Source organism: Gopherus flavomarginatus, chromosome 2 (genome assembly GCF_025201925.1).
Source record: "Gopherus flavomarginatus isolate rGopFla2 chromosome 2, rGopFla2.mat.asm, whole genome shotgun sequence".
Lineage (NCBI taxonomy): Eukaryota > Metazoa > Chordata > Testudines > Testudinidae > Gopherus > Gopherus flavomarginatus.
The window spans coordinates 134,173,469-134,199,137 of record NC_066618.1 but is presented as its reverse complement, the minus strand read 5'-3'; the positions used below and the strand labels follow the sequence as shown (position 1 = coordinate 134,199,137).

The window sequence follows — 25,669 nt, the reverse complement described above, 5'->3', positions numbered from 1 at the left end:
AGCCAGTAGTCTAGCCACAGACAAAATAATGACATCTTCCTCTGTAATTTGAAATGTAATTATGTTTGCTCAGAACAGCAACCTTTTTTCCTGTAACTTAAAATGTATACAATACAGAAGTATGAGATCAGTAAGTTTAAATGATGTTTGTTTGTATAACTATTGCACAGTAAATAGGAATAAATTTGAAACCAGTCACATTTTTATTTCTCATCCAAATCAAATGAAAAAATATCAATGTGAAAAAAGGAGGATTCTGGGAACTCCCACATCATATTTCTTCATCTTCCTCGTGGCTTTAAAACAAGATTTAGTAAGGTTGAAATACTATTAGTATCCCAGTTACTAGAATTTAAAATGCACATGGTATTTTGGACAGCACTCATTTTTTAAAAAAATATGGAATGAGGAATGTTTTATTAATAATAAACTATTTTATTACATTATTGAAACCACCTGCTCTCTGGCCTTCCCAATTCCCACCTCCACCCCTTCAGTCCATCCAGAATGCAGCTGCTAATCTCATCTTCTTTCCCCATACCTTAGACCGGGAGTTCTCAACCTTTTTCTTTCTGAGGCCCCCGCACAACGTGCTATCAAAACTGTACTGCCCACCTGTGCCACCACAACTATTTTTCTGCATATGAAGCCAGGGCCGAAGTTAAGGGGTAAAAGCAGGGCAATTGCCCGGGTCCCCACAAAGCTAAGTTGCTGAGGCTTCAACTTCAGTCTCAGGTGGTAGGGCTCAGGGCATTGCAATATTTCTTGCAGTCCTCTGTGGTGGGACTTTGGCTTTCTGCCCAGGGCCTTAATGAGTCTAATGCAACCATGCTTGGCTGACCCCCTGAAACCTACCCGTGGCCCCCCAGGGGGCCCCGGACCCCTGGTTGAGAACCACTGCCTTAGACCTCATAATTCTCTCTTTTTGAATGCTTCAGTTCCCTCCTCCTTACCCATCAAATCAAGTTTGATTCCTGTCCTTGCTTTGAAAGATCTACCCCCAGCACCTGCATATCCTCTCTATTCAAACCACCTCTCCTCTTTACTCAGTTAGTTATGCCAGTCTCCCCCAGTTCCTTTTTTCCCTCCTCTCATGCCTCAGTTTAGACCTTCTTCCACACCATCCCACATGCCTGGATTGAGCTCCCTCTTCCAGTATGTTGGGTTCCCTCCCTCTTATCATCAGCTTCCTCCTGAAAAGTTGCTTCTGTGGTGCCCACAAATGCTAATCTATATCAGCATTACACTATTGCCATCCTTTGTATTTCCCAGCATGTTTTTTATCTTCCTGTCTTTTGATTTGTAAACTGCTTGGGGGCAGGGGTTATCTGTGCCTTATCCAGACAAATTGCACTGTCAGCACATAACCAACAAAAATAATATTTTGTCTGGACTGGTAATTTCGTCTTTGAAATGTGCCAAGTTTCATTTCACAGCTGAATGAAGATAATGCAGAAAGGGTCTGAGGCATGTAAAATGTGCAAAGTCCAAGATCTCTGTTCCACATCTACTAGTAAAGTATGTACTTCAGCATAAAATGGGACTGGACACAGAATCAGTTTTAAAGCCAGTTCTAGGAGTGTTGCCCATTATTCTTTTCTCCATGTCCAGAAATCTTGTTAGTATAACCCGCCCACACACATCAAATCACCCTAAATACCTACCAAAACAATATTGGGGTCTGGGGTCTGCTTAATTGGCTCTCTAAAAACACAAAAGTATATATTTTGTTTCTGTTCTTGTAGAAATTCTTCAAGAGTTTGCACATGTCGATTCCATTGTAGGTGCGCTATCAGTGCACAGTTGTTGGGAATTTTTCCATCAGCGATACCTATCAGGTTGGCGCATGCACCTTCTTCTTCGAGTGATTGCTTATGTGTTTTCCACAGTAGTGCTCACCATGTGCACCAGTGCCTGAAGTTTTTCCCTTGGCAGTACCCGTAGGGGGGAGCGCCCCTCACGAACCCTGGAGTGGTGCCTGCCTGGTGCGGTATAAGGGGAGCTGCGCGCTCCCCCCACCCTCAGTTCCTTCTTGTTGCCAGTGAAGGTGTGTCGGAACTTCTTAGCCCCAGCCTTGCTGTAGCTTTTGCCCAGAACTGTTCATTCAGTAGTACCTTTAGTCAGTTTAGTTTTTAGTAAAGCTTAGTTAGTTAGTGAGCCCAGGCCGGGGCATGCCCTGTGCACTTGGATTTAAGTCATGCGGCTCCTGTAGGCGTTCCGTGCCAAGGAGTGATCCGCACACAGACTGTCTGTGCTGCTTGGGAGAAACCCATATCAGTGAAAGGTGCAAGATCTGCAAGTCGTTTAAGACCCAGACCAAAAAAGAAAGGGACATTAGACTCCAAACATCCTAATGGAGTCGGCGCTGGCCCCGACCCCAGCACACCGTTCCAATCCGGTACCCATCACTGCGGTGTCGGTACGTGGAGACCCTCCAATACCTTCGACTAGTCGGCACTGCTCCCCTTCCACGGGGCATATCAAGAGAACTGGAAAGACTCCCTCTTCACAATGGCACTGAGAAAAGTCTGGGACAGAGACTAGGCCCATGTTGGGTAGTCCTCTGTCCCCATCGGGCCCTAGGCCTCCGACTCACACAGAGCGGAGTAGCCTGGCCCCTTCGGAGCAGACCTCTCCGGAAGTCCAGATGCCATCTACACCCGAAGCCCTCTAGGCTGCTAAGGACGTCATGTCCATGGCGGTGCCAGGAGTGCCACTGATGTCGGCCCCACGCTGCAGAGGCAAACCACCGCTGGGATCGCCACAGTTGCCACGGGCCTGGTACCAGTCTCATTCGAGGGAACGTTCCTGACACCACTCACCGCTCAGTGACCATTCAGGGCTCAGTCCATGTGGATCGCCCTCAACGCCAACTAGACTGTCTGGATAGGTGCCATCTGATCGGGACTCCTGGCACCCACTCATCTTCATGGAGCAAGCACAGACAGGACCGTAGCGGATGTCGCCAATGGTCCTCGTCTTGGCGGTACCACGGTCGGTCACAGCATGACCGTCGATGCCGTTCCTGCTCTGAATCCTGCTCAAAGTCTCTGCCAAGGCACTGTAGCTCCGGGCATCAATTGCTTGCTCCTCACCATCATGAGACTGCTCATGGAGCAGACACTACCATCAGTGCCATTCTTCCGCCTCAAGGTTGCGGTCCCATGGTTGACATAGATCCCAGCACCCCCAGTCTGGAGGCAGCAGCGTGTCGTATGCCGACCTGACCTCCGCTCACAGCCGCATGTCTACAGACCAGACAGGCCAGCCTGATCAGCCGGTCCCACCAGCGTCTGAGAAAGTGCAGTGGCACTGTGCATCGTGGCCGGCCAGTGGTACCAGTGGGCACCGTGTACTCTGGCACAGCCCCCAGTGGGAGCTCGCTCGGTGGCCAGAACGTCGGAAGCACCATCGGCCTCCATCCCTAGGCCACCGAGGAAAGAGTCCAGTTTACCCGCTTCCTCGGTGCCCTGCCCAAAGTCTGACCGGGGGATGGATCCTCTGGTGCCAGCTGACACCCAAAGCATTGCACCAGCTTCCTCGCCCTGTCTGGAGGAGCTCATTGCGGCCCTGCCCCCCTCCTTCCCGCAGGAGGACTACTGGGCCCGTCAAGAATTACTAAAAAGGGTGGCAGTGAGCCTCTATCTCCAGGCAGAGGAAATGGAGGAGCCCTCAGACTTCCTGTTCAATGTTCTGTCCCCCTCAGCACCGGGAAGGGTGGCATTGCCACTCCATGAAAGGGTAGTGAAAATTTCACGTGCCCTGTGGCAAACACCAGCTTCATTGGCTCCCATCTCTAAGAAGGCGGAGCACAAGTACTTTGAACCCACAAAGGTGGACAAGTATTTGTATACTCACCTGGCGCCCAACTCCTTGATGGTCAAGTCAGTCAACCACACGGAGCGACAGGGCAGGCAGTCCCAATCCCAAAGAACAAAGACTCTCAGAGGCTGGATGCTTTCGGGAGAAAAATTTATTTGTCGTCAAGCTTCCAGTTGAGAGTAGCAAATCATCAGGCTCTCCTGGGTTGCTACAAGTTTAATCTCTGGGGATCCCTCCCCAAGTTCTAAGACTCCCTCTGGGAGCACAATAGAAAGGAGTTCGAGGCGCTCGTGGAGGAAGGGGCAGCTGCTGCAAGGGCGTCCCTGCAGGCCACTTTGGATGCAGTGGACACAGCCGCATGGTCCATGGCTTCAGCGATGTCAGTGAGACAGACATCCTGGCTTCTGCTGTCTGGGCTATCCAGCGAAGCGCCGTTGCCGATGCAGGATCTCCCTTTTAACGGGAAGGCGTTGTTTGCGGAGGAAATGGACTCAAGGCTGCACGGCATGAAAGACTCCCGCACGACCCTCCAGGCCTTTGCATCTATGTCTCTCCTCTGGCAAAACCCAAGATCAAGCCATGGCAGGATCCCGCCCAGGCCGCCCTCCTGAAATACAAGGCTGCCCATAAGAAGCAACGGGACTATAAGAAACGCCTGCAAAGACAAAACTGGTCTGCCCCCCAGCCTGGGTCCTCTAAGGGCAAGTAGGCGGGTAAAAAGCATTTTTGATGGGATGTTTCATAAGGACAAGGTCCAGCTCCGCTCACACCCCGCGTTCCTCCCAAAGGTGGTCTCTGCCTACCACATGGGTCAAGACATTTTTCTACCAGTCCTTTGCCCCAAACCTCACACAACTAATGAGGAACTTTGCCTCCACACGCTCGATGTGAGGCAGGCTCTGTCATTCTACTTCAAGTGAATCAGCCATTCAGAAAGTCCTCACAGCTGTTTGTCACCTCAGCTGAGCATGTGAGAGGCCAGCTGATTTCCACTCAGCGGCTGTCCAACTGGATCACTTTGTGCATCTGCTCCTGTTATGAGCTGGTGAGTGTTTTCCCACCGCCTACAGTTAGGGCACATTCGACGCGGGCGCAGGCCTCGTCATCTGCCTTTGTGGCCCACATCCCTATTCAGGACATTTGTAGGGCTACCACGTAGTCTTCAGTTCACACATTCACCTCGCATTATGCAATAGTCCCCAAACCAGGGATGACGCCGGGTTCAGCAGGTCAGTACTCCATTCTGAGAACTTGTGAACTCTTACCCACCTCCAGCAGATACAGGTTGGAATCACCTACTGTGGAATACGCATGAGCAATCACTCGAAGAAGAAAAAACAGTTACCTTTTCCATAACTAGTGTTCTTCGAGATGTGTTGCTTATGTCTATTCCACATTCCGCCCTCCTTCCCCACTGCTGGAGTTGTCTGGCAAGAAGGAACTGAGGGTGGGGGGAGCACGCAGCTCCCCTTATACCATGCCAGGCAGGCGCCACTCCAGTGCCAACAGATTCGACTCCCCCTTGGTCAGAGGAAGCAGATTTGTCATCAGATTCTGAGGTTGGTTTTTGTCACTACCTAATTGCATACAGCATGCATCTTTGGGTACCTGCCAAACCTGGTACCTACTGGAGCCTCACAAAGACTAACGGCCCAGACATAATTGGGTCCCAGGCCCATATCCATGGCTATTCTGGAACCCTTGGGGTTTCCAGCTGGCCTCCAGATCTCCCCATCCCCCTCATTCTACTGCTTTGGATATGAATGAGGAGTAGCCACATTAGAAACAGCAAGTGTCCTCTCTTAGTACTGAGTCTGGTATCAAGCAAGAGGAAGTCCCTTCAGCAGATCTGCCTATAGAGGAATTAGAGGAAGCTATACCTCATCACAGTTTGGATTCCTCTTTCTCATCACCAGATGAGACAGTTGTATTGGAGACCACTTCTCCCCCACCTGATTATTACAAAGCCCATCAATACTTATTAAGGAGGATGGATGTAGCTCTGGATATCCAGCTGAAGGAAGCACTGGATATTCAGCTAGACTTGTGGACTGTGACAGGGTGCCACCTGATGTACTGGGGTACCACTGAGACTGCCTGTTCCACCAGGCTGGGCTCCCTCAATCTGTCCTGCTGTGCCAGGCTCTCAAGCCTCCTCCAGCACACACACAGGGAGGGACACACCCAGCTGCAGAAGGACACAGACACTGAAATCACTATTGCATGGGAAGGCTTTCAGCCAAGGAATTGCCCAGCATTCAAGTGTACTCCCCCTCTGGAGAGTAAACCCAAAATTGTATTGTCTTGCGCTGCACCAAGAACTGTCCAATGTAAGCTAAATGAAATTTGCCCACTCCCTCACTGTGGAGAGAGATGACAGCTTTTTGCCGGCTCTCAGGACAGCCAACATATCAAAGCAGATTAACTTAGTAAATAAACAAAAATTGCAAAATGAGCGTAACAGACTAGATAGGTAGATTTCAATGCCAAAGAGAAAAGACGCCAAAAAGCTAAACCAGTTTGGTACGAAGCTTTGTTCTACCTGAGGTCTCCAATTCAGAATTTCAAACCAAAGGACATAATTGGATCATTACAATGTTAGCCTCTGGGATAATATTTTAAAGACAAGAATTCTACATAGTGATAGAAGAAGGCAAATTAGTGATCATCTTAGATGCATCTGACTGCAGCTCAGCCATGGCTTTGGCCATTACTATACAGCAGTGTTCATGGCTGCAGTTGTCTGGTTTCCCCCAGAAGTTCAACAGACCTTTCAATACCTCCTATCTGAGGATCCTTCACTCTTTTCTGAGAAAGTTGATGAGAGGCTGCATAGTCCCAAGGATTCAAGAGCGACCTTTAAGCCACTGGGTATTTATACACTGATAGCAAAAATTAAGCTGTTTTGCCCACAGCAGTCCTCCATGTATCCAGTTTTCATGCTTTGTACCCAGGACCTATCCAGAAAGAAGGGCAGAGGTTACAAGAGGTGTCAGGTACCTCTCTCCTCCTCTGCAACTGGCAGTTCATCTAGACAAGATGGGTCCTCCAAACAAGCATTTTGACACATTGGTTGAGGTCATACTACCAGTCCCAACAGTGCCATCTTTTCCCACCCCTATATTTGCCTGTCATCTATCCCATTTCCTAAATGCTTGGTCCTGCATCACCATAGATCATTGGGTCTTAAGCACAGTGGAAGTGGGATATACCTTTCAGTTTGTTTCTGTTCTCACTCCCACCGCCCTTCCCTGTCTGTTATCACGGACCACTCTCCTGAGGTCATTCTACTGCACGAGGTGCAATTCCTCCGACTTGTGGGGAATATAGAGGAAGTTCCCCTGTTTCTTGCTACTTCCTAAGCCAGAAAGCAGAAGAGGGTCTCAGGCCTATTTTAGATCTAAGAAAGCTCATGTAGCTTTTAAAGAAAACAAACTTCTGGATGGTCACTCTGGCCTCCATTATTCCTTCCCTGGACCTGGGGGACCGATATGCTGCCCTTGACTTAAAGGATGCATATTTTCACATTACAATTCATCAGAACCATCAAATTTTCCTCAAGTTCATGGTAAACAGATCCCGCTTCCATTTTCAGTGCTACCCTTTGGCCCGTCATGTTAACAGAATTCATGGCTTATACTTATCGCCCCAGCATGGTCCCAACAACACTGGTTCTCGGCTGGTTCTAGCACTATCGGTCAGACTACTACTCCTGCTGGAGGGAGATGTGATCTCTCAGGATCATATCTTCCTTCTCAGTCACAGCCTGCAGGCGCTTCATCTGACAGCCAATATTCTTCATGGACGATGCCTTTGGAAGAGGTTGTCCTCTTGATAATTTGATTTTCTGATTGACTTCAGATGCAAATTTGATTCTCATTGTCTTTGGCCTACCCTGATCCATTTACATTTGAGACATAGGCAGACAGGCAAGTCAACATTCCTTTGTCTGGGAAAAACTTGCTTACCAAACCCTGCCTGGTTTCATTGTTTGAGCATATTTTTAGTACATATCTATAACTTTTTAATTGTTACATCACACAATGATTATGATGACCAGTATGATATAAGTTTTCATTTGATACCTTACATGACATTCTTTATAGATAAATAACATGGCAGCGATGTGTTAGGTATAGTGAGTTTGTCGGGCTTGATTGCAGTTGCTGTTACATGACAGCAAACTCTTTTGTCAGTGGGCAATGAAGGTCTCATAGGTCACACTGATGTCAGGTGAAACTTTGATATTTTCACCAGTAGACATGGGTCTTCATGCTAAAATAACATTATTGCATCCTTGAGCTAGCCTGTGATCTTTTTTCCATTTTCCCATTTCAGAAACTCACCATTTTGTGGGAGAGAAGTGGCTTGCCAGTTAAAGAAGTTTCCCACCTTAGTATCTGCTATTTGTTTAACTCTTGAGAATTTTGAGACAAAAATGAGTAATGTTTAATGTTTTTTTTCATGGAACTAAGAATGAAGATTTGTTTAGGGGAGTTGGCCAGTTTTGACCGAGGGGCGGGGGGAGGGTAATCTTCTCTCACAGCTCTAACCTGGAATGAATATGGTGAAATAAATTTAAAAAAAATCTTATTCTCTATTCATCAGCTTAGTATGTCTTTGCTATGTTTTATCTACACATTGTAATTACATTATTTGTTTTTCTAGAAATATCAGTAGCAAGATCTAGCATCATAGAAGAAAAACTATGTGGTGGTAAGTTTTTCATTTCTCTGTAGCAGAATCTTTACCTGTTTTTTTTTAAATAGTATAATTGATTCCTATTTTTCTCCATTTGTTTCACCTCTTGCTCCCTTCTCATTTACTCTACCTTCAAATTCCATATTCTCATTACTTACATTTTCTGAGAAAAACAGACTGTAGTTACCAGAAGCTTCCTCATTAAATATCTGACTGCCACTGGCTACCTTTGAGTCAACAGCATGTTACCTGAAGTTCTTACTCTCTCCTTCTTGCCTCCGCCAAGGCAATCACCCTTCTCTCTGCAGTAGAAAGCCCTATTATAAGCAAGTTACTTGCAGATCAAAAATCTGGAAAGTCACTGCCCCAATCCAGGATAATAATTTCACTATCACACTTGGGAGTCAAATGAACAACCTTGAGCCATCTTAGTCACCCATTTAATGTCTTAGACTGTATCTATAGCTCTTTATCAGCAAGCTGCCAAAAACAAAACAAACAAAATAAAAAACCCCCTGCAAAACAACCACAACGTTAGCAAAACAGGTCCTGAGCAGGAAGAGAAATTATTGTTGAAAAACGTAAAAATAAAATAATACTTTATTTTAGTTTATAACAATTGCACCTACTAAGTATTTAGCCACAGTCAAAGTTCTGGCTGATTCTAGCATTCTTATGTACAATGGAAGCAATTTTTCATTAAAGGAAAGGGGAGTGAGTTCAGTGGGGAGAAGTGAAGTCATGAGTGTGCACAATGAGTTCTACTCTGAGATTCACTCTGAATTGATTGTTTTCTGGCTTCCTCACTTTTTTACCAAGTTCTGTGTCCGGGGAAAATTTTTGCCAAAAAATAGAAAGTGATTCATGGGCCACTTACATATATTAGTACCCAAGTTAGCCACTTAAATCCACATTTAGGCACCTAAAACCTATTTGAGGCATATAAGTACAGATTTATGTGCCTGCTGAAAATAGGGCCCCTATGAATATTCCTTTCTATATTCCAGTGCTACTACCCAATTTTCAGCAGAGACACTATGGCCCAGATTTTGAGACACGTACCTCCCATTATGATTAAGGCTACAATTATGTACAGAAGTCACGGAATCCGTGACTTCCAGAGTCCTCTGTGACATTTTCCACTTCAGCCCTGGGGCAGCAGGGCTGGAGCTGGCAGTTGGAAGCCTTGCTGCAGCTCCCAGCCACCCAGGGGCCCCCGGACCTCCCAACCATCGCAGAGGATGGGGGTTCCCTGGGCATGGCTTGGGGCCCCCTCGCAGCTGGCAAGCCACCACAAGCGGCAGAGCCCTCCCTTGCAGCTGCCGAGCCACTATGGGCGGCATGGGAACCCCACAGCTTCTAAGCCACCAAGGGCGGTGGGGGGAACCCCAGAGCCCCAGCAGCTGTGGTTGCTGGATCCTCCTCCCTTCCCAATTTGTCAGGGATATTTTTAGTAAAAGTCAGGGACAGGTCACAGGCTTCTGTGAATTTTTATTTATTTCCTGTGACCTGTCATGAGTTTTACTAAAAATACCCATGCCAAAATCTTAGCCTTAATTATAATCAATGAGAGTTAGGCACCTAAATACTTTTGAGGATCTAGGCCTATAATCCATCATTTGGGCACTTTTAGTTAATCAAATGTCAGTTTGTATAAAACTAAGCTGGGTAATTAGGATAAAAATTTGAACTACTTGTTGTTATCCCTTCATTCACCACACCAAACAAACACAGCTCTATCTTTGAAAAAGTGGTGCAAGGCAATGTAATTCACTTACCTCTGATTCATCAGTAGCTGGTGCCAACTTCTGGGGGGGGTGTGTGTGTGTGTCTGTCCATCTGTGTCTGTGTGTACCCTGCTATCTCTCACCCCTCAGTGGCATCAGGGAATAAGCATCTGGCTCCTTCCCAGATTTTCAAGCCTTGGGCTTGCTTCCCAATTTTACTTCTTTAGGGGGGCCACTATTCTACAGATCCCACAATATTGTCTAGGGGCAGAGCAAGTGGAAAGATTCCTGCTTATACTGCTGTACATTACACTTCTCTTGAACTCTCAGGCGGAGATGCTCCAGCGTGTATTGGACATTGGGAAATCCTTGTTCCCCTGTTCTCCCTACAGTGCTAATACTCCCCCTCCCACCCCCACTTACAAAAATAATTATGCAGGATGGGGAAGTGAGCAACTTGGCCACACATTCAAGATATAGGAAGAGTGAGAGGGCCCACCAGGAGGTGAATGGGGTGTTTGAAAAGCACCAGGCTATTGTCCCTGGAAGAAAGCACCAGGTAAAGGAGACTTTCAGAGCCTTTTAGGAGAGCAGGATTAGGTGTCTTTTATTGGTTTTGATTAAACTTACTTGGATTTCACCTTAGTTCTTTTGTTCTAAATTGTCCCTACTAGTCACTGAGTATAACAGAAATAATTAGAAGACCAACATTCAAGGAGATGATTTGATTCAATCAAAATGAATTAGTGTAGATAATATATCTTTTAAAAATACTACATGAAAATGAAAATGATGATGTTAGATACTTTGCAGTACAATTTACAGAACTGAATTTAGGCAGAGATTTTCAAAATACTTAAAGAAATGCAATTAATTTCAGTCGAAGTTGGGCACCTAACTCCTTTTGAAAACCCAGCCATAATCAATATTATTACAGTACTACAGATGTGGTGATATAAGATGCTGATAGTGATCTCTAGGGATATGCAGTGTATTTTCAATTACCAGTAAAAATCTTGGCGATTGACATTTCCAAGAAATGCATAACTCCATGAGATACTTTATTCCCTTCTGGATCAAAGCACCTGTTTGAGTTTTTTTCAAATGTTTCAAAACTCTGATTGTGACTGCCTTAAAGGTAATGCTGTCTTTTGCTATCCATTCTTCAGAGTTTAACATGTTCCACATGATTGCAGTGGGCTTGAGCAGTTCTATACTTGGCTGCCTCCTTACACTGCTTGTTTACACTTACTGCCAACGATATCAGCAGCAATCCCATGATGCAACTGTTATCCATCCAGTGTCGCCAGCTCCTCTTAATACCAGTATCACTAACCATATCAACAAACTGGACAAGTATGATTCTGTAGAAGCCATCAAGGTAAGCAATGGATAGAGTTGTCTGTAATGTGAGGCTATGTATAACTGTATACAGTAATTACAGTGTACCAAAGGAATTCTAATGATACATTTTTACAGTGAAAGGTGGACTCAAGATCATACAAATATTAAATATACAAATACCAGATGTTTGAATAACTAAGTTAAATTCATATTTGTAGTGTAATAATTGTAGATTTCTTATCACACCAGCCTATATTACACTGAAGATATGATCATGCATTGGCTGGGATGTACAATTTGTGCACCACTGACCTTTGTTGAAAGAAATCAGACTATTGCTCAAGTGTTTTCTTTGAAAGTATCGTCCTCCAGTATCTGGTTTAAAAAGTAGATTCGGACCTCAAAAATCATAGTGGTGTCTAATGGAGACTTTCCTTTAGTTCAAATAGCTGGCAGCAAAAGCTTCTGTCCTCCTTCCCATTATATGTGTGTGATTTAGCTGGAGAACAGTGACTTTCAAGAAAACATAAAATTATCACAGACAAAGTTTGCAGATGACAAAGATTAAGGGAAATATAAATAATGAAGAGGACAGAGATACAAAATGATCCGGATTGCTTTGTAAGTTAGGCTCAAGCAAACAAATATGTGCTTTAATAAGGCCAAATGTGAATTTATACATCTTAATACAAAGAGTGTAGCTCTTACAGAATGAGGGACTGAATCCTGGGAAGCAGTGACTCTAAAAGGGACTTGGCATTCATGCTGGGTAATCACCTGAACATGAGCTTCCAGGGCGACGCTGTGGCCAAAAGGGCTAATATGACCATTGGATATATAAAATAGAGAATATAGTGTTGGAGTAGAGAGGCTATATTACCTCTGTATTTGGCACTGAAGTCCACAGTTCAGATAGGGTGTGGCTAAATTTGAAAGTTTCAGAGAAGAGCCACGAAGAGAAGGTTAAGGAGTGACTTGATCACAGTCTATAAGTACCTACATAGGGAACAAAAAATTGATAATGGACTTGTCAGTTCAACAGACAAAGCTTTAATAAGATCCAATGGCTTGAAGTTGGAGCTAGATAAATTCAGATGGAAATAAATTGCATATTTTTAACAGGGAAGGTAATTAATCTTTGGAACAATTTACCCAAGGCTTGTGGTGGATTCTCCATCACTGGCAGTTTTTTAAATGAAGATTCGATGTTTTTCGATAAGATATGCTGTAGTGTAAACAGGAATTAATTCAGGGAAGTTCTGTGGTCTGTGTTATGCAAGAGGTCAGACTAAACGATCACAGTGGTCCCTTCTGCCTTATAATCTTTGAACCAAATGTGTGATGGGTCAGATCTTCAACTGGTGTTGATCTGCATAGCACAGTGTGACTCAGGCTGCATAAATTTATACCAGCTGAGAATCTGGCATGATATCTACACTACATTGCCATAGATTATAAATTCCTCTGTAATATTTCACCTCTTATATCTAGACTTTGCAGAATTCAATTTTTATTTTATATAGTTTCAATAGATAATGTCAATGTTTATTTTTAAGCATTTTTTAGAGTTTTATCTATTTAAATTTTCACAGATGTGCAAAATTGTGAGTTTTAAGTATTTTTTGGTTTTAGCAATTTAAATTTTCACAGTTTGGGGAAATTATAGGGGGAGATCTGGGAATGGGGGAGGGACAGACAATGACATTAGACTTCAAGATTCTAAAAGTTGAAGCTTTATAACTGTTAAAATATCAAGTGTCAACATCACATGTTAAAACACATAAAGTAAATATCCGTCTCATTCACCACGTCCAGACTAGGGGAGGAAAATCGATCTTAGATACGCAACTTCAGCTACGTGAATAACGTAGCTGAAGTCGAATTTCTAAGATCGAGTTACTCACCCGTCCAGACGGCACGGGATCGATATCCGCAGCTCTCCGTGTCGATTCCAGAACTCCGTTCGGGTTGATGGAGTTCCGGAATCGATGTAAGCGCGCTCGGGGATCGATACATCGCGTCCAGACTAGACGCGATATATCGATCCCCGAGCAATCGATTTTAACCCGCCGATACAGCGGATTAGTCTGGACGTGAGCTAATAAATTCTGAAGCAACATTTTTTCTTACTTTGCCTGTCTAAGGCCTGGTCTACATGTGTGTGGGGGGGAATCAATCTCAGATACGCAACTTCAGCTACGAGAATAGCGTAGCTGAAGTCAGTGTATCTTAGATCAACATAGAATCACTTACTTTGCATCCTCGCGGCACAAGATCAACGGCTGCCGCTCCCCCGTCAACTTTGCTTCCGCCTCTCACCAAGCTAGAGTTCAGCAGTCAACGGGAGCGTGATCGGGGATCAATGTATGTCATCTACACTACATGCAATAAATCAATCCCCGTAGATCGATTACTACCCGCCCATGCAGCGAGTAGTATAGACGTACCCTGAAATTTGATGATCATCAGTGGAAGTATTGTTTGTCTCTATGTGTATGATGAAATTGACATTTACCAGTATCTACCTATAACAAATCTAATCATGACAAGTCTACTTATAACGATTTAGAACAGCTTCCTATTGCAAAATTCCTAAAGTATGCAAGATTGAGCATGCAAGATTGGGCATTTGTATGCTATCTAGCCAAATACATTCAGATTATTGAATTTATGTGCTATAGCAAAATTTTCTGAAGCATTTGTGAAGTCCTGGATAGTTAATTTTTTTCTCTTTTTTGCTTTTTCCATTTGTTTCTTAAATAAAAAATCTAGGAAATTAGGAAAAAGAGATTATGCTTTGCAATCAATGGGGTATCCTATTTAGGTATTTTTGAAAATGCACTAGGCACCTATCTGCATGTTTAAGTGCCTAAATACCTTTGAAAATCTGACTCTAAAATGCCTAAATCTCTTTTGAAAATGGAATTTATATGCCTAAATCACTTAGATGTTCTTTAAAAATTTTCACTCGAAATCAAGGAATGCGTAATCTAGAGGGAAATTATATAAAAAGTCTAAGTCGACGAAGCTGTACAGAACCGTTTTGACAATGAAAATACTATAAGAAAGAAGAATATATAGTATAAAAACTTACATGTGATTATCTTAGATTGGAAAAAAGAAACCTATAAGGTTATATTGTTGTATTGGAACAATATTGTATGGGATCATGTAGTTAAGGGCTTCATTGTAACACATATGTGCATACAAATGCAGAGTTTTGTAGTAAACATATGTATTTCAGGGGCACTCTGGTTGCATTGTTGTTTGAATCTGTGACCCTGGAGGTTTGTCCACTAAAATTATCTTAGTAAAATGATACATTTTACTATTCTTTTTCTAGGCATTTAACAAAAACAACCTGATCTTGGAGGAGAGAAACAAATACTTCAATCCACATCTTACTGCAAAGACCTATTCTAATGCCTATTTTACAGATCTCAATAATTATGATGAGTACTAATGGATTTGTGTATTTTCTGGTCTCTGGTAACTCCCCAATCCCCCAAAGCCTGTGCTACATGACCACTCATGTGTTTGAGGCTTCAGAGATGAAGTTCGGAGACATTTCAAGCACAGTCCAAGCCATCAGTATCCCATTGCTGCCAAAAAAACAAACACCTGTTTGTGACATGATGTTCTCTTTTGCAAGAGTGAAAGGTTGGCCTGCAGTACGGAATGCAGATTTAGTAGCTGGGCATAGTGGAATGAGTCCTGAGGAGTAGATCACTTTGTTTGTGTTTATAAATGTTCAGTCAGATTTCTCTAACATGTTGCAAACTAATTTCTTGCGCTTTTTAAAAGACTGTAACCACTTGGAAGAGGGTGCCAGGAATATGACTTCTATTTCCTTTTGGACATTGTCTGCTTGTTTCCATTGGGTTTGAGGAGAAAACTCTGCATCTAGCAGTGGGGCCCTCTGAGGAGTCTTCCTGACATTATATTGCCAAAAAAGCTCATAGAACATTGAGTAAATAATGAGGAGAAATTTGGCCGCACAGTGTTATTTTGTAGTAACTCCAACAGTCCAGAGTTAATCTTCCTAGATTGTGAAGTGTTTCAGCTGGAACTCTTGGAAGTTTTCCAGCTGTTTAGATCTTGAAGCAAACAGAATATACCAAGAGATATGCTTCTTGTGATAAAAAGGGAAATCTGAAGAGTAGATGGTTCAAAGTTGTGAGATAATTTAAGCCTTCATCTTGTTTATTTTATTTTTGGGAGGTTACATTTGAACATTTTCTGCATGTCGTTAGTACCTAATGTTACTGTACTGTACGGACTTGCATGATTCATGGCATTCCAAAGACCTCTTCTCCTCAGAGTGTGCATATGGAACTCACTTGACTAGTCTGCTGTAGCATCCAAAGATATGCCAGTGAGTGGCAGAAACAACCCTACCATGATTTATCCACCACACCCTTTCCTTGACACTCTTGGGAACATATGCCTAATAATAGAATTGCTTTTCTTCTCACAAGTCCTTGTTTATACATGCCTGTTTGAAAACAACAACAAAAGGAAGAAAAAAGTGCCAGATGTGTTATGAAAAGCATTCTTTTCATCTTCTTGATGTGTCTGATCCATGCTAATCAACCTGTGCCAGAACCATTAATAATGTTGTTTAAAGTGAGCTTCCTTTGAGGCTCCATTGATGTGAATATTTAACATACTAGCTGCTTTTTAAGCTGTCACTTTTAAATTCTTGTGCAAGGGCAGATGAGGAAACAGTAGCAGTCCTCAAATGATGGCCCAACTTCTCTTGGTCTCCTCTTCTCCCACCACATCTGTAATATTTGTATATTTGGAAGAGAAATTCCTGGTGTACCATTGACGTGAAAATGGCAGGGGTGTGGGAAATTTGTTCATCTGAGTGTTGAACCGCATATATCATAAAAGGACAATTCAAAGGTTTTTAAATGCTATTCTCAAAGACTTCCTAAACAAAACTAAGAAGTTAATAAGAAGATTTGAATCATTGCCTATTTTAAACTATATACCATACCAAGATTATCACATCAGAAATGTTAAAAGGGGGGCGAGTTGGAGGGAGAAAATACAAAGTGGAGATGTTTCAACATGGGAGAGCCTGTGGTCTTTAGGTTAAAGTATAGCTAGACACAAAGGGAAAAGGTTTGCAAAGGCAAATGTTAGAATGTAATGGTTCAAAATTCTGCAAGGCAAATCTATTAAAAGATGCCAAGGAGCATAGAATTTTGTGTGAGGGTCTATATGAATTTAGAATCATAGAGTATCATGGTTGGGGCAGGGATAGCTCAGTGGTTTGAGCATTGATCTGCTAAACCCAGGGTTGTAAGCTCAATCCTTGAGGCAGGCCATTTAGGGATCTGAGGCAGCAGGCCCAATCCTCAGACACATTTTTGCCATTGATCCTGAAACAACCCCTTCAAGGATTGAACTTATACCCCTGGGTTTAAGAGGCTAATGCTTTAATGACTGAGCTATCTCCCTTCGTACATGGCAAGCTTCTAGACTAGTTATGGGACTAATTCTTCATAACATGTTGTAGTGAGCAATACTTTTGAATCGGAATAGGTTCAAATACCATATTTTACTTAGGTTCCAAGAAAATAATTAAGATTGGTTTCCTAAGTGTTTCCATGGGAGTATTTTCAGTGTTCATTTTAACTGTCAATTAAAAATAAATCCTCCACCCTCAGACAGGTCCACACCAAAAAATGTGGTGGCACTAATTCTCTTTTGTCTATCATTGTAATACTGTACTTTTGATGTGTTTCCTAAGAAACTGCCTCACACATTTATTTCCCTTAGGAAAGATGAAATTACCTTTTCAAAAAAATTCAATGGAATGGGGAGGAGGAACTTTCCAAATCATAACCAGCTTGGTATTAGCATCACTCTGCTGCTGCTGTGAAATAAAACACTTCATTTAAATAGCATAAAGAAAATAAAATCTGAATTGCTGCCACTGCCTGAAAAACAAACCAAACAGAACCAAACAAAAAACAAAACTAGAAACCCCACTTTTCTTCCTTCCTTCTCTACTAACAGCAGTGTTAGTCTGGCTTCTGTATTTTAAATTTAGCGTATTAGCTGTTAGACCCATAGTTTTTAAAATATTTAAAGTATCTATCTTTTGAATTTTAATGTTTTATCAAAATTATCTGAAATGAGTCCATGTTTTACTCTACAATGTTTTTGAGGGGTATATATCTAACTATACAGATCTATTGGCCATTCCATATACAGTCACTGTGTTAGATCTGTGATGGCAATACCCATGGGATAAATTGCAAAGCCATATGATTAACTGCATTTAGCCTTCCTGCACTCTGCCCATTAATCCATCTCCCACAGGACTATTTCAAACATTCCAAATCTCTGAGCAGCTTCAAAGTGATGTCATTTTTTTAAAAAAATCAACCTGCCAGAGAAATGTTTCCTTCGTTTCTTTCAAATATGAAATGTATTTCCCCAAATTACCCTGTGGCCCAAGCTGGGGCAATAATTAGTCCTATAGCACAAAAAGGTTTTATGTCTGTATCTCGTGTTCCTTCAGGGTAAGAAATTGCATATTCATATCACTGGAAAGGAGAGATCCCAAGTTTCCCAGTGGGACTAGTCTTGGAAGATCCTGAGACAAATCAGCCTTTAAAGCTGTGACATTTTTGTGTGTTGAAAAGTATTTTGGTTCATTTAGAGGTATTTAAAATGTATTAATTGTGTCTATTTGTTCTGCCTCTGAGAGCTGCACAAGTTGCACATATGGCATTAATGGAGCCTGGCCTTGAAGGTGGACAGATACAAAAGTAGTCCCCCAGTCAGATTTTCTTTTTAATTTTTTTAAAGTTTCTTTAAAAGTTTTTGCTCTAAAATTGGTAGGACACACATTTTGATGTGAAGTGGATTTCTGACATCTAAATGCACATGAAGATGGTTTGTTTTTTTTCAGACCATTAAAGTTTGAATTTTTGAAATCCTGTGAACACTTGCATACAATTCTCATGTAAGCCAGTGGGCATTTGTATGAGGGGAAAATTTGGCCCTAGACTCTTGTTCTTTTCTTGAGAGAGGAATTCAAGTCCCTGACCCCTTTAATTCCCTCCAGTTCTCTCAGAGATTTTTGGCTCTGATATAGTTCTCTATTCCGGATAAAATATTATATTACTTCTAATGCCAGGATTGGCCATCTCTAAAATACCGGTGCTCGCTCAATACATTCATTTTAAAACTTTCTTTCATTTTGTACTTACGTTTAAATGAAACCTAGACTGAAGTTTAAAATAAAAATTTCTCCAGAACTGGCCAAAATATGTCATCTTAAATCTGCAATTTTTTTTCTGTGTAGCCCCAGTACAAAAAGAAAAAAGGAAGATTGCAGTGACTGGTGCTGTAAAGTATATGTTTTCATTCAACCGTTCAAATTAGAGCTGTGTGTGTGTGTGTGTGTGTGTGTGTGTGTGTGTGTGTGTGTGTGTGTGTGTGTGTGTGTGTGTGTGTGTGTGTGTGTGTGTGTGTAGACATTTGGGGCTTGATTCAATATGAGATACATGGGAACATATTGCTCAGTTGCCTGGAAAATCCACTACGATGCTTGCAGATTGTGTCTTGTTCTTCAGTTTGAATCTGAAGTCCTTTACTTTCATCTAAGATTACTTTTAGTAGAAGCTTTTTTTCTAGAAGCAGTGTGGTTCAGATAAAAATAAGGGAGTTTTGGTTGGGGTTTGAATTTTCATAACAGAGCAGGAGATAGAGGGGCATTGAATTGGCTTTGATTTTCTGTGATATGAAATAATACTAATTAAAATCCTGGAAAGGTATGGGAAATTCTGTAAAGTACAGGGAAGTAGTTGTTAACAGTTAACAGTATCAGAATCACACAGAAACCTGAGGGAAGTTTCAAATCAATATAAAATAGTTACAAGGCGATTCATTAAAGAAAAAAGTGCTCAGCATATTGGACCACATGGCCATACAAAACAGAAAAAAGAGTGAGATTTAAGATGTAAGAAATGTTAATGAAAAGAAATAATTTAATTTGTTTTATAATTATAGAATAATTAAGGCCCCACTTCAGTAAAGCATATATATGTTTTTTATCTTTAAGCACATGAGTAGCCCCATTGAAATAAATGGAATTTAAATACATGCTTAAAATTTACTGTTTTGCTGGATCAGGGCCTAAGACTCAAATCCTTCAAACACTTTGAGCACATGTATAACTTTATTACCATTTAAGTAACGCTATTTAAGTGAATCATACTACTTGTGAGAAAAGTTGATCACATGCTAAATTGTTTACAGCCCAAAGTGTCCTATTTCTTTCTCCAAGAGTCCAGAAACAGTAGGAGGAAAACTGTGGTGCTAATGAAAATCAGAAATGAATTTACTAAAAGTTAATTTCAAGTCTGGATCTTGATTATCAGGGAATTGATATGCATTCATTGAGTGGAATATTTGAATTCATTTTTTTCTTTCCTAAATAAAATTAATTATAAACAGGATATTTTGCTTCTCTCGATTTAAAAGACATAATCTCCCAAACTAAGTAATGATCTGGGATCCATCATGTTTTGTTTGTTTGTTTTCATTTTTTTAAAAGGTACTAGCATTCAAGTCACACAAGAATATCAGCTTGATTGGTAAATGGACTGCTCTGTTTAGCACCTAGAAATTCTTACTGATCACATTGCCTCCAGCAATACACCAGTATTTTAATTTGTCTCGCATGGCCTTTGGTCTTCTTAGTTATAGATAAAATTCCCTTTTTTGCCTCTTTGTTTTTGCAGAAATGCTCTTGGCAGGTAAAATCTGACACTCTGTATGATAGTCTCCTAGGGGAAGTGGTGAAAGTCCCATGTCTTCAGACTTCTGAAATTACAATGGACAGAATACTAGAAAATATACTGCATGGAATAATCCAGCACTGGTAGAGAAATAGATTGAATGATCAAATAAATTTTTGTCAGTTTGTGGGGTTGTGGGGTGTGTTTGTTTGTTTTGGGGGAAGGGGAAGTTGATGATTCTGTGACTGAGGTGATATGAAAAGGGAATTCATTAAACTCTCAATTTAAAGTTAAAGATTTTTCAGGTGGAAGATTTGGCAGGTATTTCAACACCAATTAATAGTCAAAGGAAGTTGGATTAGAATTATGTGGAAATGTCAATTGATGGGTTTGGCACATTCTTTATTTAAATTTCACACAGACTTTAATCTTTTGCTTGAATAAGCTTTTCCAAATTGGCAAAAGCAGACATATTCAACCCTTATCTCTTGAATAGTCAGACATACCAGATTGCCCATCAGACATACCTCTCTGTCCTAACAGTCCTTTTATTTCAATGGATGTTCTGCTGAAAGTGTAGGCAAAAGATGTGTTCATGACTCAGCAGCAGTAGGCAACTGAATAGAAAGAGTCATTCTCAATGGCGAGTTAAATGGAAGGGAATTCGACTCTGTCAGAAGTGGTGAGCGGAGTACAATATATTCCTTTGAGACAGATATCATTTTGTTTATTTTCTTTACAATCCCCTAATTTTGCCACTTTTTCACCTTATATCTTCCCGGACTGGCATTGTTCTCTGAATTCTCCTGTCTGGCTCAGTAGAGAATTGAACACAGCTCTCCATCACCGAAGGTTTGCCTACATGAGAAATTTGCATAGATTTAACTAAACCTGTTTTTTAAACCAGCTTAGTGGGTGGACACCCAATCCAGGGGCTAAGAATGCAGCTGGTGGCTGTTACTTTTGTTTTCTGTTTCTCTCTGGAAAACTTCATCTGAAAATCTGAACCAGTGGAATTCTCAGTTTTATAAAAATGGAATAGCTTGGAAAGTACAGAATTAGCAGCCAGATCATAGTTGCTCCAATATTTGCCAGCCATGTTTGCTGATTCCTAAGCATACGGATTTCAAATAATTCTCCCCTTTCTTAGCTACAGGAATGGGCATAGATTAAAAGTGAAATAATAAAAATTCCAAGCAAATCAGTTCACTGGGCTTAAAGTGTCATCTTTTAAGTAAAAATTTGAAGCTGGAAGCATAATTGCTTTTACACCTATGTCCTGAAAAGCATTTTCTTTTTTGGGAACCCATTAAGTAGTCTGGTATCTCTTAAAGGTTATTTTGGAATGTAACATACCTAGGAGGCAAGTTATAGAAATATAGCTGTGAGATTTTCACAAATAAAGATTGCTGGAAATAAATGCCACTGTTTCATGTAAAAATGGGGTAAATGAACCTTGCCCAGAACTTTATAGGACTGAAGATCACACTGAATGCTAAAGAGGCAGATGCCCTTGCAAAAGCTGCCAGGATTGCAGTGCAAGATATTTTCCATTCTCAAAAGAAGCATGATACAATGGTTAAAGCAGATGACTGAGAGTGCATGGATGTCAGACAAATTCTGCTCTCAGTTCCACCCTGCGTAAATCCAGAATAATTCCTTTAAAGACTTTACAGTTATTTTGGATTTACAATTATTGGAACTAAGGGCATAATCTGGATCCTGAGTTCTATTCCTGGCTCTGCCACTGACTTGCTTTATGACTTTTGGCAAGTCACTTCATCTCCTTCTGCCTCAGCTACCTCAGCTCTAAACAAGTGTTAGGAGATGATTGCGGATACTACTTCTCATCCGCATAGGGGTTGTCTGAGCCTTAATTTGTGATTGCTTGCAAACTTTTTTGAACTCCTTGGAAAGAAGTCATGAGAGAGCTGCAAAATGTTATTAAGAAATTAATTACATGCTCTACTAGCAAGAATCAATTGTTCAACATGATTGCCACAGGAGAAAGTGAGCAAGGTTCTCCACCTTCAGAGTGGAATATTAAACCACAGCAGGTGGACTCTGGGAGACAGGAAAAAGAGGAGGAGATGAATGGGTTCTTTTATAGTCTGGAATTATAAAAATTGGAGATGAAAAGGCTTCTTAGGTCCAGTTCTGACCCCAGCCAATGCAGGACTGATCCCTAGAATACATTTTCTGCTATTTTGTCCAGCCTAGTTATAAAAGTCCCAAGTGATGGAACTTCTACCATATCCTTTGGGAAACTATTCCTCCGCCAGAATACATTTCGTTCCCAGTGAGTTTTTCCTGATATTCAGCTTAAATTTTTTTCTTTTAAATGTTAACTCATTACTTATAGTCATACACCATGTACTCCTCTCTGTCCCTGGTGTTCACACTCTTCAGATATTCGTAGAATGGTATCATATACTCAGTCATCTTGTAAACAGACTTAACTCTGGTACCACAGACAAATGTTAAACCATTCAAACAAATAGCTTAGCCATATAGATGTATATTTCTTTATTTTTTTCTTTAAGTTGATCTTTTCAGTTTACAAATCATTTTTGTTTTAATTCCAATTTGATTTTTTCCCCTGGAAATGTAGTGTCCCAAAATGAACACTGTATTCCAGGTATATATGACCAAGAGGTATATAGAAAAAGACTGTTACCTTTGAGACTCCCATGGGAATTGGGAATCTAAACTTTGAGGATCTACGTCATGGTGTTTGGTTTTGGAACCCAAACTGCATTGTCCCTTTTTACAGAAATATTGCTTTGCAAATGTAGATATAACTTGATACCCACTATAACTCCAAAGGCTTATTTATTGTTTTTCTTTGTGAGGGGGGGGTCCCCCAAGTGCATTAGTTTCCATTTTTCCAAGGTGATGTTTATTTGTTTTCTGCCCATCTTTCTAATCTCTCTTATTTTTATTACTTTTTTGCCTGAATAGTGTTCAGAATTCCTCCACATTTAGTATCATTTGCCAGTTTCATTAACATGCTTTTTACTCCCTCTTCCAAGTCTTTAATGACAATGTTAAATAAGATTGATTCTAACACAACTTTGCAGTACCCCACTACACACTTCCTCTAAACCAGAACTTTTATAATTGCCCTTGCTTTGTATAGCAATTATCAAAAGAATAGGCTTCCTACCCAAGCCAATTTTTTCAGATAATTTTTTCTTAAAAAACAGGATCAAATACTTTACTAAAACACACCTAAATGACAAGTCCTTTGTTATTAATTGTGTAATTCTGTATACAAGGAAAAAGTCATTCACATTTGGCTGGATTCATTTTCTATAAACTGATGCAATGTATTGCTCATAGTTCAGTAAGTTTCTGGCCACAGTTCAATAAAGTCGTCATCTTCAGATAAGGACATGGTTTAAATCATACATGTGCTTATGTGCTTTCCTGAATCCAGCCCAAAGTGACAAATCTGAAAAGTTGTTGAGCGCCTACAGAGCTGATCAGCAGCAACCCCCGTTGAGGTGACTAGGAACTCCAGGTGCCCAGCATCTCTCAAGATTTGACCCCAAACGTGATTATATTTTTCTTCTCATGTGTGTTCCAATATTTTACTAGGACTATAGATTAATTTTATAGGATGGTATTAGTAAAGATTGCTCTTTCCTTTTTTGAAAACTTGGAACCACATTTGCTTTTCAACAGTTATTTGATATGCCCCCAGTTATGTATGATTTTTTAAGATCTTTATCGGTGGTGTGTTTGTTAGCTAATTCCCTTAACATCCCCCAAAATAATTAATCTGGTCTGTTTTCTATGTTTATGTTCAAACTCCCCCTTTACTCCTCTGTACCTCTTGTTATATTTACAGGACATGCCTCCTTGCTAATTGTTCAAACTTTCTTTTTTTTCTTATTAAAGATTATGAAAAGGAGTTTCTCATCTCAGGCATTTTAAGTCATTATGAATTACATCCCAGACCTTATTTGTTAATGGACCGTCATTCTACTTAGCAGTACCTTTTCCCCTGCTGTTTCAGTAAAACCTTTCTTATTCGCCTCCAACCCTTTGGTAGCATTAACCCATTTTTCTGTCTTGTTGCCCTTAACTTTTCCCTCAAAGTTTTACTTTCCACATATCAGTACCTCTGTCTCTTCTACTTAGTTACAGGAGTGTTGTTTTTTAAAAAACCTGGTATTTGAGGTAGCCTCTTGTCAAATCAGACTGGGTTTGGGTGGACTGCATCTGAGGAAAGATAATTCCCCAGTAATTTTAAGGCTTTTAAGGGAGCAGGCTTGACTTCTAAAGTTAGACCTTGAGTGACACAACAGTAGTTTGGTTTGTTATTTCCTATCCTGTTTGTAAATAAACTGTTCTGCTCCATGTGTATAGTTTTCAGTCTGAAGAGAGGAAAATATTAGAGTATTCACAAATCTTAGAGAGTAGGAAAGACACACTTACAAAGCCAAAAAAATGAACGTGACACAAAAGATTTAGTTTCACTTTTCTGTCTCCTGTCAGCAACTGGGGGTGACCATTCCACTATCAGTAATATCCTCTGTAAGTATCTGAAACATATATGAGACTTGAGAGTGAAATTCACATGAAGGTGAGCTAAAGACTCAAAAATGACAGAGAAATACTACCCACAGTCCAAAGCGTGGCATCCTTCAACTTTGCCAAATGTAATAAGGCTACAGGTCATCTTCCCATTAATAGAAAGAAAAGTCAACATATTCAAACCTGGTCACCAAAAGTCAGGTTCCTAAATCCAGCTTCAAATATTTAAATAAAAGTGGCCTGATTTTCAGACCTGCTGAGTGCCTACAACGCTCACTGACATTGGTGGGAAGGGCAAGTGCTCAGCAACTCTGAAAATCACATCCCCAGAGCTAGGGGCCTAAGTACAGTTTTAGGTACCGGTTTTAAATAATGTTTGAAAACTGGGGGCCTTAACTTTCTTTTAAAAAATGACTTGTGCCTTTTTAAAGGTCAGTATTTCATGTGTTTCACCCGCACAGTGTTTTTCACAATAAGAAGCAGATATGAATGGAAGTTTTCTTTTAAATAATTGTTTTCATGTGATCTCCCTCTTCTCAGGACAGAAAATGAAGCCACAGTGCTCTTCATATTTCTCTTTAATTGGTTCCAAAGATCAGTGAGCTGCCTGCACTGTGCTAGAAAGATAATTCTAATGGTTTACAGAAGTTGGCCATTTTTTTATTGTTCTCATGTTAGCACTTACATAGAAAATGAACACAAAAGAGATTGCTAATGTGTGTGTGTGTGTGTGTGTGTAGGGTATTGGGGAGTGGTTTTAATGGTAAA

The 25,669-nt window shown here is 41.0% G+C and overlaps 1 protein-coding gene across 1 annotated transcript in view; it reads left to right on the top strand.

The window, feature by feature from the left end:
* The window catches only part of SEMA5A (semaphorin 5A), a 630,546-nt gene extending 612,979 nt beyond the window's left edge, over nt 1–17,567 (top strand). The window contains exons 20-22 of the mRNA XM_050938145.1: nt 8,491–8,538; nt 11,420–11,631; nt 14,938–17,567. Of these exons, the coding sequence (XP_050794102.1) occupies nt 8,491–8,538; nt 11,420–11,631; nt 14,938–15,057 (380 nt within the window). The 3' untranslated portion in view covers nt 15,058–17,567. The remainder of the gene's footprint in view (nt 1–8,490; nt 8,539–11,419; nt 11,632–14,937) is intronic.
* The last annotated feature ends 8,102 nt before the right edge of the window (nt 17,568–25,669 follow it).